General features: G+C 42.8%; 2 protein-coding genes across 2 annotated transcripts in view; both read right to left on the reverse strand.

Annotated features, from left to right (window-relative positions):
- Nucleotides 1–5,084, reverse strand: part of LOC115466343 (butyrophilin subfamily 1 member A1-like) — a 494,943-nt gene extending 489,859 nt beyond the window's left edge. The window contains exons 1-2 of the mRNA XM_030197531.1: nucleotides 4,960–5,084; nucleotides 3,532–3,639 (exon numbers count right to left, since the gene is read on the reverse strand). Of these exons, the coding sequence (XP_030053391.1) occupies nucleotides 3,532–3,628 (97 nt within the window). The 5' untranslated portion in view covers nucleotides 3,629–3,639; nucleotides 4,960–5,084. The remainder of the gene's footprint in view (nucleotides 1–3,531; nucleotides 3,640–4,959) is intronic.
- LOC115466338 (butyrophilin subfamily 1 member A1-like) overlaps nucleotides 1–13,542 on the reverse strand; it is a 1,244,786-nt gene that overhangs the window by 217,006 nt on the left and 1,014,238 nt on the right. The gene's annotated exons all lie outside the window — the stretch shown is intronic.

Here is a 13,542-nt window from a genome sequence, read left to right on the forward strand (position 1 = left end):
AAAGTAAACAAAAACAAGAGAAAAAGGAAGCCTATATGGTTCTCTAAACAAGTGGCTGAAAAAATAAGGGCAAAAGAGGCTTCATTCAAAAAATACAGAAGAATGCAACAGGAGGGTCACAGACAAGATTATCGGATTAAACTCAAAGAAGCAAAGAGGGAAATATGTCTAGTGAAAGCGCAGGCGGAAGAAAAAATGGCTAAAGATGCTAAGAGAAGTGACAAGACCTTTTTCAGATATATTGGGGAAAGGAGAAAAGATAGAAATGGAATTGCAAGAATGAAAGATAATGACAATAGCTATGTGGAGAGTGATGAAGATAAACAGGCTCATTTTCGAAAGTGATCGCCGGCCATCTTCCGACACAAATCGGGAGATGGCCAGTGATCTCCTGAAACCCGGCCAAATCAGTATAATCGAAAGCCGATTTTGACTGGGTTCAACTGCTTTCCATCGTGGAGCTGGCGAAACATCAAAGGGGCGTGTCGGTAGGGTAGTGAAGGCGGGACGGGGGTGGGACATGGGCATGCTCACGAGATGGCCGGCTTCGCCTGATAATGGAAAAAAAAAGCCGCGTTTGACTAGCATTTCGCCGGTTTTACATGGAGGACGTATATTACTAAGGATGTAAAAAGACTAGAAGCTGTTCAGAGAAAAGCGAAGAAAATGGTATGGGATTTGCGTTGCAAGGACGTATGAGGAGAGACTTACTGACCTGAAAATGTATACAGTGGTGGAAATAAGTATTTGATCCCTTGCTGATTTTGTAAGTGTGCCCACTGACAAAGACATGAGCAGCCCATAATTGAAGGGTAGGTTATTGGTAACAGTGAGAGATAGCACATCACAAATTAAATCCGGAAAATCACATTGTGGAAAGTATATGAATTTATTTGCATTCTGCAGAGGGAAATAAGTATTTGATCCCCCACCAACCAGTAAGAGATCTGGCCCCTACAGACCAGGTAGATGCTCCAAATCAACTCGTTACCTGCATGACAGACAGCTGTCGGCAATGGTCACCTGTATGAAAGACACCTGTCCACAGACTCAGTGAATCAGTCAGACTCTAACCTCTACAAAATGGCCAAGAGCAAGGAGCTGTCTAAGGATGTCAGGGACAAGATCATACACCTGCACAAGGCTGGAATGGGCTACAAAACCATCAGTAAGACGCTGGGCGAGAAGGAGACAACTGTTGGTGCCATAGTAAGAAAATGGAAGAAGTACAAAATGACTGTCAATCGACAAAGATCTGGGGCTCCACGCAAAATCTCACCTCGTGGGGTATCCTTGATCATGAGGAAGGTTAGAAATCAGCCTACAACTACAAGGGGGGAACTTGTCAATGATCTCAAGGCAGCTGGGACCACTGTCACCACGAAAACCATTGGTAACACATTACGACATAACGGATTGCAATCCTGCAGTGCCCGCAAGGTCCCCCTGCTCCGGAAGGCACATGTGACGGCCCGTCTGAAGTTTGCCAGTGAACACCTGGATGATGCCGAGAGTGATTGGGAGAAGGTGCTGTGGTCAGATGAGACAAAAATTGAGCTCTTTGGCATGAACTCAACTCGCCGTGTTTGGAGGAAGAGAAATGCTGCCTATGACCCAAAGAACACCGTCCCCACTGTCAAGCATGGAGGTGGAAATGTTATGTTTTGGGGGTGTTTCTCTGCTAAGGGCACAGGACTACTTCACCGCATCAATGGGAGAATGGATGGGGCCATGTACCGTACAATTCTGAGTGACAACCTCCTTCCCTCCGCCAGGGCCTTAAAAATGGGTCGTGGCTGGGTCTTCCAGCACGACAATGACCCAAAACATACAGCCAAGGCAATAAAGGAGTGGCTCAGGAAGAAGCACATTAGGGTCATGGAGTGGCCTAGCCAGTCACCAGACCTTAATCCCATTGAAAACTTATGGAGGGAGCTGAAGCTGCGAGTTGCCAAGCGACAGCCCAGAACTCTTAATGATTTAGAGATGATCTGCAAAGAGGAGTGGACCAAAATTCCTCCTGACATGTGTGCAAACCTCATCATCAACTACAGAAGACGTCTGACCGCTGTGCTTGCCAACAAGGGTTTTGCCACCAAGTATTAGGTCTTGTTTGCCAGAGGGATTAAATACTTATTTCCCTCTGCAGAATGCAAATAAATTCATATACTTTCCACAATGTGATTTTCCGGATTTAATTTGTGATGTGCTATCTCTCACTGTTACCAATAACCTACCCTTCAATTATGGGCTGCTCATGTCTTTGTCAGTGGGCACACTTACAAAATCAGCAAGGGATCAAATACTTATTTCCACCACTGTACCCTGCAGGAAAGGATAAACAAGGGTGATATGATACAGACTTTCAAATATTTGAAAGGTATTAATCCGCAAACAAACCTTTTCCAGAGACAGGAAGGCACTAAAACGAGAGGACATGAATTAAGGTTGAAAGAGAGCAGACTCGGGAATAATATCAGAAAGTATTTTTTCACGGAGAGGGTGGTAGATACCTGGAATGCCCTCCCACAGGGGGTGGTGGAGATGAAAACAGTAACAGAATTAAAAAAAGTGTGGGATAAACATAAAGGAATCCTGTTTAGACAGAATGGATCCAAAGAAGCTTAGCAGAGATCAGGAGACAAAGCCAGTACTGGGCAGACTTCTACGGTCTGTGCTCTGATCGTGGCCAAATAGATTTGGATAGGATGGAGTGGAGATTTTCAGGGACTTCGATGTTACAGTGCTAACATTTTTGAACATGCGAAAATTGCTAGGTGGTCACGCTAAAAAGTTTGTAACTTTACCGTGTTTAAAGATAATCTCATTCCACTCAGCACATAAATGTAGATAGTAACAACAAATCAAGCTGTATAATTTCACACTGAAATTCTAAGTGGTTGCTGAGAAAATAGCAAAAAAACCTCTAGAGGGTTACTTTTATTTATTAGTTTTTTTGCCTCACCATGTAGATATAGAAGGGAAAGTCTGAATGAACTCACAAGTGGAAGATTTTTATTTATTTATTATTAGGATTTACTGCCTTTTTGAAGGAATTCACTCATATTTTATCACCTCATATACAATTTTGTTTTTACTATTAGAAATAACAGGTTTATTTTCTTTTTCCTAACTCCATGACTCTGTTGTGTACAAAGGATAAGAGAGAAGGGGTCTGGACAACATACCCATATTTAATAAGTGGGCCACTGATTTTCAAAGCCTCTGTACCCAGTTAAATAAGGAAAATTACCCACCCTCGACTCAGTTAAAATTATGTGTGCTCTTCCCAAATTCCAAGGTCGTATCCTGGGACATGTTCAGATGACAGAAGGTTATTTTCCCCACAAAATGTAACTCCCACAAACAGCAGGTGTGAGTGACTGAACATACAATCTACTTCAGCACTATTCAAGGAAGCACACATATACCAAAAAGTCATATGTGAAAAGAAGCCACTGCTTTGCACCAGAAAATACTTTCTTAAATTTTCCTGATATGAAAAACCCAGAAAATATTGGAGTGACTCACCTGCATTTACAATCTGGAAGTGAAGACAAGTCAACAGAAAGATAAAGCTGAGAAGAGAGAAGAGATCTCTTCTCCAAGATGTTTTAAGAAAATCCATCTCTAGAACCTCTGAAAATAATACAATCATATTATTTATTTGGATTTTGGATATTATCAACAATACAGTGAAATTAAGTTAGACTGACATCAAGACAAGTTGAGGCTCAGGGACAGAATATTCCAGCATGACATCTCCAATTGTGTGTGCATCTATTGGGGGTGGGGGGGTATCTCAATCGTGGAATAGAGCAGGGCTTAGTAATATAGCGTTACAGAGTACGAATGGGAGAGCTACTGCAATTGCCAGCCTTGATCTAGGCCTGTGCCTTAGATCACCCCTCAGGTGCAGCAACGCTTCTTCTGTAAGTCTGTAGCATGGGGCCTTTCAGCAATTGTGCATTGGCAGACCTTGTAATGCCCTCCCCCTTGCATGGGTTTTTATAGTGACAGGAAGCTTGTACTAGAAAGTGCACAAGAGTCCACGCTGGAAATTACTTAGAAAAGCCGGGGGGGGGGGGGGGGGTGGAATGGTCCCTCCTGAAATCACTAGAAATTGTGTCTTTTTCTCCTACATTACCCTTGCCTTAATCCTCCTCCCTTCTCTTATGTGCCCTCTTATTTCCACCGCTGTACAAGAGCACATGAGAGAAGAGAGCAGTCAGGCAAGGGCAATGCAGGAGGGGAAGACACAATTTCTAATGATTTCAGGATGGACCATTCCACCCCCACCCCGGTTTTTGCTTATAGGTGCCCATAACTGAAATCCAAACATGTATCTTCAGTCCCAGAATGGCATGGTCAAATGTTCTGCTCTGGGCATACCTGGTTTTATAAAATGAGGTTTATGTAAGATTTGATGATAAAAATGTACTTTTGAAAAATTTTGTGAAAATGATAACACAGTCCTGCAGAACCACCATCTCCCTTCTATCCTATATTTAGAGGAAGGCGCCCTGTAGGACTACAGGTACACGTATCTTGCCAATATGTTTCTGAAGAGTGGAGGAGTGGCCTAGTGGTTAGGGTGGTGGACTCTGGTCCTGAGGAACTGAGTTTGATTCCCACTTCAGGCATAGCTCCTTGTGACTCTGGGCAAGTCACTTAACCCGTTGCCCCAGGTACAAATAAGTATCTGTATATGTAAGCCGCATTGAACCTGCCATGAGTGGGAAAGCGTGGGGTACAAATGTAACTAAAAAAAAAGGTTGCTTGGAGAGAAGATGATCTCTTCACCCTGCACACTGTCTCATATCCCACACTCAGTACACACCTAGTCACTCTAAGTGGAAAAACTCCCCTTACTCTCCTTCTGTAACTCTACTGAGAAGTTTGGGGCAGGGCAGTGAGGTTTACCAGAACAACTAAAGGTATTTAGAGAATTTATTCTACCTCAAGTTCAGTTTTCTCAGAATAGTCTGTCTGTAGTCTCAGGAAGTGCAGATCCCACAAGATATGTCAAATCTCCGACTCCTCTCCTTCATGATGCAGATGTTCTGAAATGTAAAACCGGAAACATGTTAATTTGTCAATCTAAATGTTTACTAACAAATTATTATGAATACAAGGATGTCAGCCACTGTTTTCACCAAAGTTTTATAGCTTAAACATAACTTTTTTCACCTCAAATCTGCTTCTCTTCCTTCTCTGTCTGAAAGTGAAAGTAAATGTTTATGGTTTGTACTTTAGCCTTGCTGTATAGCTGTAAAACTTATGCAGGTGCTGCTCGATAATTAGGCCAACTGACACAGAAGCCTCCGGTAGTAGCTTTCAAGGAGTGGCAAATATTAGAAAATTTGAATTTGAATTGACCACAGCAGAAGAGCCTGCTGTCAGGCTGGCCTGCTGCCCTGAAGGTACTTATCCCCCAGCTGACTCAGTGTGCCCTCCCAGTCCCTCCTCCCACCCGACCCAGTGTGGCATCTCTCTTTCCATCACCCCCACAACCTGGTGCGGTATCTCTCCTGCCTCCCTCCTTCCTCCCCAATCTTCACTTCCCAGTCTGCTGCACGACTTATATTCCGCCAGTGTCACTAAGCTCATATTAGCCCTCTCCTCACTTCATTGGCTCCCTATCCGTTTCCGCATTCAGTTCAAACTTCTCTTATTGACTTACAAGTGCATTCACTCTGCAGCTCCTCATTACCTCTCCATTCTTATTTTTCCCTACACTCCTCCCTGGGAACTCTGTTCACTGGGTAAATCTCTCTTATCTGCACCCTTCTCCTCCACCGATAACTCCAGATTGTTCCTTTTACCTTGCTGCACCATATGCCTGGAATAGACTTCCTGAGCCGGTACGCCAAGCTCCATTTCTGGCAGTCTTCAAACCTAGGCTAAAAACCCACCTTTTTGATGCTGCTTTTAACTCCTAACCCTTACTCACTCACTTGTTCAGTACCCATGTTTTAATTCCCACCTTAGTAATTCCCTTATTTGTCCTGTTTGTCTGTTCTAATTAGATTGTAAGCTCTGTCAAGCACGGACTGTCTCTTTATGTCCAGTGTTCAGTGCTGCGTACAACTAGTAGTGCTATAGAAATGATAAGTAGTTGTAGTAGTACTTGCAGTCCTGCAGTCTAAAGATTGCCAGCAGCAGCAGTAATTCACATTCCCTGCCTGCTGCCAGCCATGGAGTCTTTACTCTGCTGCATCCTGACTCCCACCCTCCCCAATGTAACTGTTTCCTTAGATGAAGAATGCAGAGAGTGAATACTCCAGGGCTAGTAGTAGGCAGCAAATGAATTGCTGCTGTCATTCCAAGACATCAAGTGAAAGTAGACTACAGGGGAGGGAGAGGGAAGGAGAGATGCCAGACCACAGGCAGAGGGAGGGGGAGTGGAGAAAGAGAGAGAGTGATGCTGGTCAACAGGAGGGAGAGATGTTAGATTTGGGAGGGGGAGAGATGCTGGATAATAGGAGGCAGGGAGGGAGTGATATTGTACTTGTGGATGGAAAGGAGAGAGATATTGGACTGGGAGTCAAAAGGAGGTAGGAAGATATGTTGGTGTATGGGGGTGAAGGGCAGAATGGAGGGAGGGAGAAATGTTGGAGATGGAGAGGCAGAAAGGAGAGAGAAATGGTAGGAGATGGGGTGGAAGGGAGGAAGAAATTCTGGAGATTGGAGAGTGGGGCAGAAGGGAGGGAGAAGCGTTAGAGAGTGGGGGTGGACGTGAGGGAGAGACATCAGCATTGGGGAGATGCTGGGTGTGAAGGGGAAAAGTCAGGAAGCTGTTAGGCTACAAAGATGGTAGGAGAAGGAGAAAGAGAGGGATGAGATGCTAGGAATGATGGAACAATGCTATTGATGGCGTCGTTTATTAGGATTTATTTACCGCCTTTTTAAAGGAATTCACTCAAGGCGGTGTACAGTAAGAATAGATCAAACATGAGCAACAGGCAAATACAGCAGTAAAAATATTCAAGTAACAATACAAAGTATGGCATGGTATACTACTTTATCGAAAACTCAGGGTTAAATGTATTGCAATGTAGTTGCAAACTCAACACAATGTATTATCATAACACAACTCTCTATTAATTTTCAAAATTCTTTATTCATCACTTCATTATAAAACATAAACCAAAAGCACATAATATTTGAACTCATTCATTAATCACACAAAAACCACACTCATTCATATCACATTCTAACTCATACATACTACATACCAAATCATACACTCTCCTTTCAAAGCTTATACACAATGCTTTTTTCAATATTCTGTGTATAAGCATTGAAAGGAGAGTGTATGATTTGGTATGTAGTATGTATGAGTTAGAATGTGATATGAATGAGTGTGGTTTTTGTGTGATTAATGAATGAGTTCAAATATTATGTGCTTTCGGTTTATGTTTTATAATGAAGTGATGAATAAATAATTTGGAGAATTAATAGAGAGTTGTGTTATGATAATACATGGTATACTTCTTCTACTTACTTAACATTTCTAAAGCGCTACTAGGGTTACGCAGCACTGTACAATTTAACATGGAAGGACAGTCCCTGCTCAAAGAGCTTACAATCTAGGAGACAAGTGTACAGTCAATCTGATAGGTCAAGCAGATTGGGCAGTCTATATGTTCAAAAGGTTAGGTTCCAAAAGCAGCATTGAAGAGGTGAGTTTTAAGCAAGGATTTGAAGATGGATAGGGAAGGGGCTTGGCGTAGGGGTTCAGGAAGATTGTTCCAGGCATAGGGTGAGGCAAGGTAAAATGGGCGGAGCCTGGAGTTGGCAGTGGTGGAGAAGGGTACTGACTACACAATACGTAATAGAACATTATAATTGGTAGTGAAGGGTAAGGCAAAGTTGTAACATATAGATGAGTAAGAAAGTAGGAAGAATTAGAAAGTAAGGTGGCTTATTTGAAGAAAGTTGCTCATGAGGTCAGAGAGATGGTTAAATATCATCTCAGCTAGGGTAGGAGTGGATAAACATGTCCCGCTGCAGTATGTGCAGCCCGAGTCAATCCTTGTGTGTGTGAGTGAGACTAACAAGTTAGTTACTTCTTCCATTAAAGGCTTGGTTGAAGAGCCAAGCTTTCACCTGCTTCCTGAAGTACAGATAGTCTTGTGTTAAGCGAAGCCTTTCAGGCAATGCATTCCAGAGTGTGGGGGCTACTCTGTTTGCGGGTATCACATCGTGTGATGTCTTTTGGAGAGGGTGTATTTAGTGAAAGTCCTTGGGAGGACCTTAGTGTCCTTGGCAGTGTGTGGAGGATCATCTTATTCTTCAGATACTCGGGGCCATTTCCTTTCAGGGCCTTGAAGATCAGACATAGAGTTTTAAATTTAGCCCTGTATTGTACTGGTAGCAATGAAGTTTTTGCAAAAATGGTGTGATGTGGTCACATCGCTTTTAACCTTCTATGAGTCTTGCTGCTGTATTCTGAATTAACTGGAGCTGGTGCAGGCCCTTTGTAGTCAGACCATTGTATAGTGCATTGCATTAATCCAGTCTTGATGTTACCGTGGCATGCAAAACTGGGATAAGATTTACCTTCTCAATGTAAGGAGAGAGGCAGCGTAGCTCTCGCAAATAGTAGAAGCAGCTCTTGAAGGTTGCTTGGATTTGGGGAATCAGAGTAAATGTTGAATCTAACTGTATTCCAAGGTTCCTGACTTGTGATTTAAGGGGGAGTTCATACTTCCCAAAAGGGATTTTGATGTCATGTATGTATGCACTTGTGTTAGGGACACAGAGAAGCTCAGTTTTACTTGGGTTCAGGCAAAGTTTGTTGTGTTTAGCCCATTCTTGAACTGATGTTAGACAAGTGATCAGTTTATTCAAGGCTGTAGGTAAGTCAGGTTCAGTGGGTATGAGTAGCTGCACATCATCTGCATAGATGTAGAACTGAGTGTCCATTGACCGAATCAGCTCAGCTAGTGGCTTGAGGTAGATATTGAACAGAATAGGTGACAGTATCGATCTTTGTGGTACCCCGCAGGTCAGTGTCCATGGTGGTGATGAGTTGCTGCCAAACATTATGGATTGTTGCCGGTCTGATAGGATCTGAACCAGACAAGTACTGTTCCATTGATACCTGTTGTTGGCAGATAACAAAGGAGTGCCCTACTTATCACTCCATGATCATTGTCTTTCCTGTTTTGTTATTTTGATTACCTCTGATGTAGGCTTTAGCCGAAACTTGGCAATGTCAGGTTCTTCTTCAATAAAATTGGATGCGTGATTTCTCTGATGGCTTCTTACTCCTTAGACTACCCCTGCAGGTGCTGCTCCTTTACGGGTTTATGGAGGTGTTACTCCTCTTTTCTTCTTCTACTTTTGTCAGTGGAAATTGGGCCCACACAGGCTATGCACTGGGTCATTGAGCTCCTTTTGGCCTCACATCTGTATTTTTTTTAATTTGACATGCCCATGTTTACACTGCTTTGTCTCTGAATCCCCTGCCACAGCCAAAGACCTTCACCCACCCTCTTATCAGTTACTTATCATATTACTCTGGCCAGGCTCTGTTCAAATGTGCATGTTCTGATTGTCATCCTGGTCAGGTCCTGACCCTTTGGGCTGGGCAGAGCATGAATATAATGGAACTATGCACTGGTATTTTTTAGGGGGAACTTTCTTTGGAGCTTTTTTTCTTTCTTTTCTTTGGCTTTCTTCTGATATTCCATCTTTGTGCACTGTGGAGACATAGCCACAAGTCTATGCAGGCAGATCCTTCATTACCCCCTCCCCGTGTATGGGAGGTTAGGGACTACAATGAATGATGTTCATCTAAACCAGAAGCTATGTGAGCTGATTATTCTGCTGGCATCACATTAAAGGTATCTATTATATCCTATTTCGTGGGTGAATCTGAGAGTGTGTAGTCCAAATAACCCTCCAGCAGCAAGAAGATGGACAAACAAGTATATTTATTGGAAAAGCATTTCACAAAAGATGGGCCCAACGGGACCTTGTTTTGTCAGAGAAAATGCCTGTTTCAGGGATCACATACACTAAGTAGACAGTACAAAATGAGGTGCAAAGACAACTACGATCTGGTAAAGAGTGAGTCTTCACAAAAGAACACTGTAAAGCTGAGGGCAAAGGGTCCTTAGTATCTTGAATCTGCCAGCTCGTAGTTGTCTTTGCACCACATTTTTTTCTGTCTACTTGTGATGTGATATGTTCCTTATATACCGCTAACTCCCTCTAAACAGAGATTCAAATCAGTTTAACAAGGTGAAAACAAAATAGAAAAAAACAGAAAAACATAAATTGAGACGTAAATCATTTAAACAAATACATCTTGTGATAATATCCTGGGATCCTGAATCCCTTGAGTCCTTCTATCTCTTGGTCAACACTCCCAGCCTTGTAGTTTACATGAGTTCAGGTAAAGGCCACAAAGTGATCCACTCCTGGTTTTCTTCCTTTATTCTAGCCAAGCAGTTTTAACACCAGTGTAATGTAAGCCATGAGCTGACTCTGTCCTACATCTATCTGAATAGGATTTAAGTGCGTCACCAGTGTAAAGACAAAGGGAAAAGATTAATTAACAAACTAACCTCGTCTCAAGTTCCAAAAAACGTGAGAGGAAAAATAAGTGAAAATCTAGAGAAATGGTGTTACATTTCAAAGGAAACTTTTGTAAGTAATTATACACAGGAAAATTAAAAGATGACCAACTGAAACTATACACCTCAATGTATAAATGCAGCGATAAATACAAAGGAATTTTACAAATCAAATGTTTCTTCCTTCACACTTAACAATAAACTACTTGGAAACTCCTTTTACAGCTCAGAACACTTTGGTGTATACAAAAATCAGAAACGCCTTTTTCTTACAATCTCAGATAAGAGGTTCTGCAGAAAATGTGGTATCCCACTCTAGTACCAGTACACTTTCTCTCAGGATCATGAATCAACCAGGGAAGTTTGGCTTTATCCCCTGCTAATACCCTCTGTGTGTCAGTGTCTCTTTAGCTGAATGAAAATGGATAGAAAATTTAGTCTAGTTGCTGGATGTCATAGGTGCAATTGCTGAAGACTTAACTGATGGTTCAAGCTTTCCTTGGGTCTTCTTCTTGCATGGAAATGGTGGGGCTCTTCTTCTTCTTTGTTTTCCTTCTTTGTAGTGAGGCAGTCCTGGAAATAGGAGATAGTTTAGATTTTAAATAAATTCTTGATAATTTAGATTCTGTCTTATAAGGAATTCTGATCTCTGCTTATTTTAAAATATGTTTTATTCTGTTTAATTTTTAATACTTTCTTTTAATTAATAAGTTCTATTTCTCCCTGTAAAATATCTTTTCAATTCAGTGTTTACATCTTTGTCTGACTTTTCAAGTGATATTTTCTGCAGTTTAAGAGGTCATCTGGTTTCAATTATCCACATTCCTAGCTAGTTCTGTGTATGAAGCTAAAGGTGAAAGAGGTCAGGAAAAGTCAACTCTTTTCCTTGATTGATTATAGCTAAGTGTAGGACTGGCCCCTTAATGAATGCCCTGAGGGGGGGTAGAGCCCAGCTAGCATTTTAAGTTATGAGTTAACTGGGAATCTGATTATGTGAATAATAAAACAGAGGATTGAGCTATTGGTAAATTACTATGCAATGTTGTGCCTGTTACAATTACTGATGTCCATAAGTGTGAATTAGAATCAGGGTTTGCTAAATAATAGAATCTGAGAATTTAATAATAATAAAATGCAGGAGATAGGTGCCGCATTGTCTAGTTTGAGAGGCCCCAGGTCGTAGGTCAGTTTAGGAAATATTTGAAACCTGTGTAACTGATATTGTAAGTAATGTGTAGAGATAATTAGTTCAAGACAGGGTAATCAATCTATTCCTTACCATCTGGTGAGAATGTGGGGGCTAGAGGGGTTTAGAACCATATATAAATGAGAACAGAAGCAGCTTATGAGAGAGACAAGACACAGAGAGCCAAGAGAAGGAGAGGGTTAGCGCTGATGTTCTACTTTGTTTGCTGGCAAATAAAGAAGACTTTTCTCTCATTCTGGTGTGTGGTATTTGACTCCTGAAGTACCACAGATTCTGCTAACAATAGTGGTAATTCCTACATCAATTTCTGGCGCCCAACGTGGGGCACGAAAAGAACTGACTGAGGAACACTGACCGGGTATGTATTTTGTATTCTGAATTCTGTATTGTAATTCTAGGAAACTGTAAACCGGCCCCTCAAAAGTTGAGGGAAGGGGAGTCTGATCAACTCTCAGCGAAGGCCTTAGTACCTTCTAGTCTAGTGGGGACTAGCAGGGAAATCGTCAGAGCTTATCTGTATCTGAAAAATCTGAAATTGTTGGGTGGAATTTTTGTACAGTGTGTGTGTGATGTATGAATGTTAAATGAGTGTGGACTTCTTATAGCTGCGGTTCCAGTTAACGCGAGTTCAACTGGCCAGCGACGGAAGGAAGCGATTGTTGTTTGTCTACCTTGTGTCTCGGGACGTGTGGACCCCTTACCACACTTCCCAAAAAAAAAAAAATTTTTCCCTTCCTTTCTGTGTGTTGTAACTGTAAGCATTATGGGGGGGGGGGGGGGGGGGGGACATCGTCTACTCAAACTGGTACTCCCCTAGATTGTATGCTTAAGAATTTTAAGGAAGGATTTTTAGTTAATGATTATGGACAGACTTTAAGCTTAAGTACTCTAAGAACTTTGTGTGAAGTTGAGTGGCCATCTATGGGAGTGGGGTGGCCCCCTGGTGGCAGCTTAGATATTGAAGTAATCCGGAAGGTCTACAGCATAGTTGTAGGAGAACCAGGATATCCTGAACAGCTCCCCTATATAGATTCCTGGGACAGCCTTGTCACTGACCCTCCCTCTTGGTTAAAAACCTATATGGGATTCCCGGTAAAGTTCATGCTGGGCCGCGTTCAAAGAAAGATTATTAGAAAATCTAAACTGGAGAAGGGAAAGAGCCCCAGGAAGCCTACCACCCAATCGGTGGCTTCCGCCCCTACCGAGAAACCCATACTCTCTGATGACCCCTCAGATCTTGAGCCACCACCTTATGGCCCATTGTTGAGGTTCCGCTCCACCCCCAGAGATCCACGGCGTCTAGCCCAAGCCTCTCCGGCACAGGCTTCTCCGGATAGTTCCTCCCCTTCTGTGCAAACCCCGCCACATCCTAGGTTGGACTTTTCAGCCAGCATCTACCCTCCTCTGCCACATCCTTCCCTGTTAACCTCCCATGACCCGTTTTGGGCTCCACTCCCTGACTCCTCAACTCCCGACAGCCCAGCCTCTCCCTCTAGTACCCCTTCCCACTCATCAGGGGCCCAGCATCCCTTTCAATGGACTGAATCACCTGTGATCACCTCTCAGCCTATGAGTACCCCTCCCCATCCCTCAGGGGTTCAACAGACCTCCCCTGAATGGGTTAGATCTGCTGCAATCACCTTTGAGCATGATAAGGGGGTAGCTCCTCGCTCTACCTCAGGTTGCATTCCCACCTCCTCGAGAGCTCTGCCCCTCCGTCAGGTAACCACCACTCGACCGGATCCT

This window comes from Microcaecilia unicolor, chromosome 3, assembly GCF_901765095.1.
Source record: "Microcaecilia unicolor chromosome 3, aMicUni1.1, whole genome shotgun sequence".
Classification (NCBI taxonomy): Eukaryota; Metazoa; Chordata; class Amphibia; order Gymnophiona; family Siphonopidae; genus Microcaecilia; species Microcaecilia unicolor.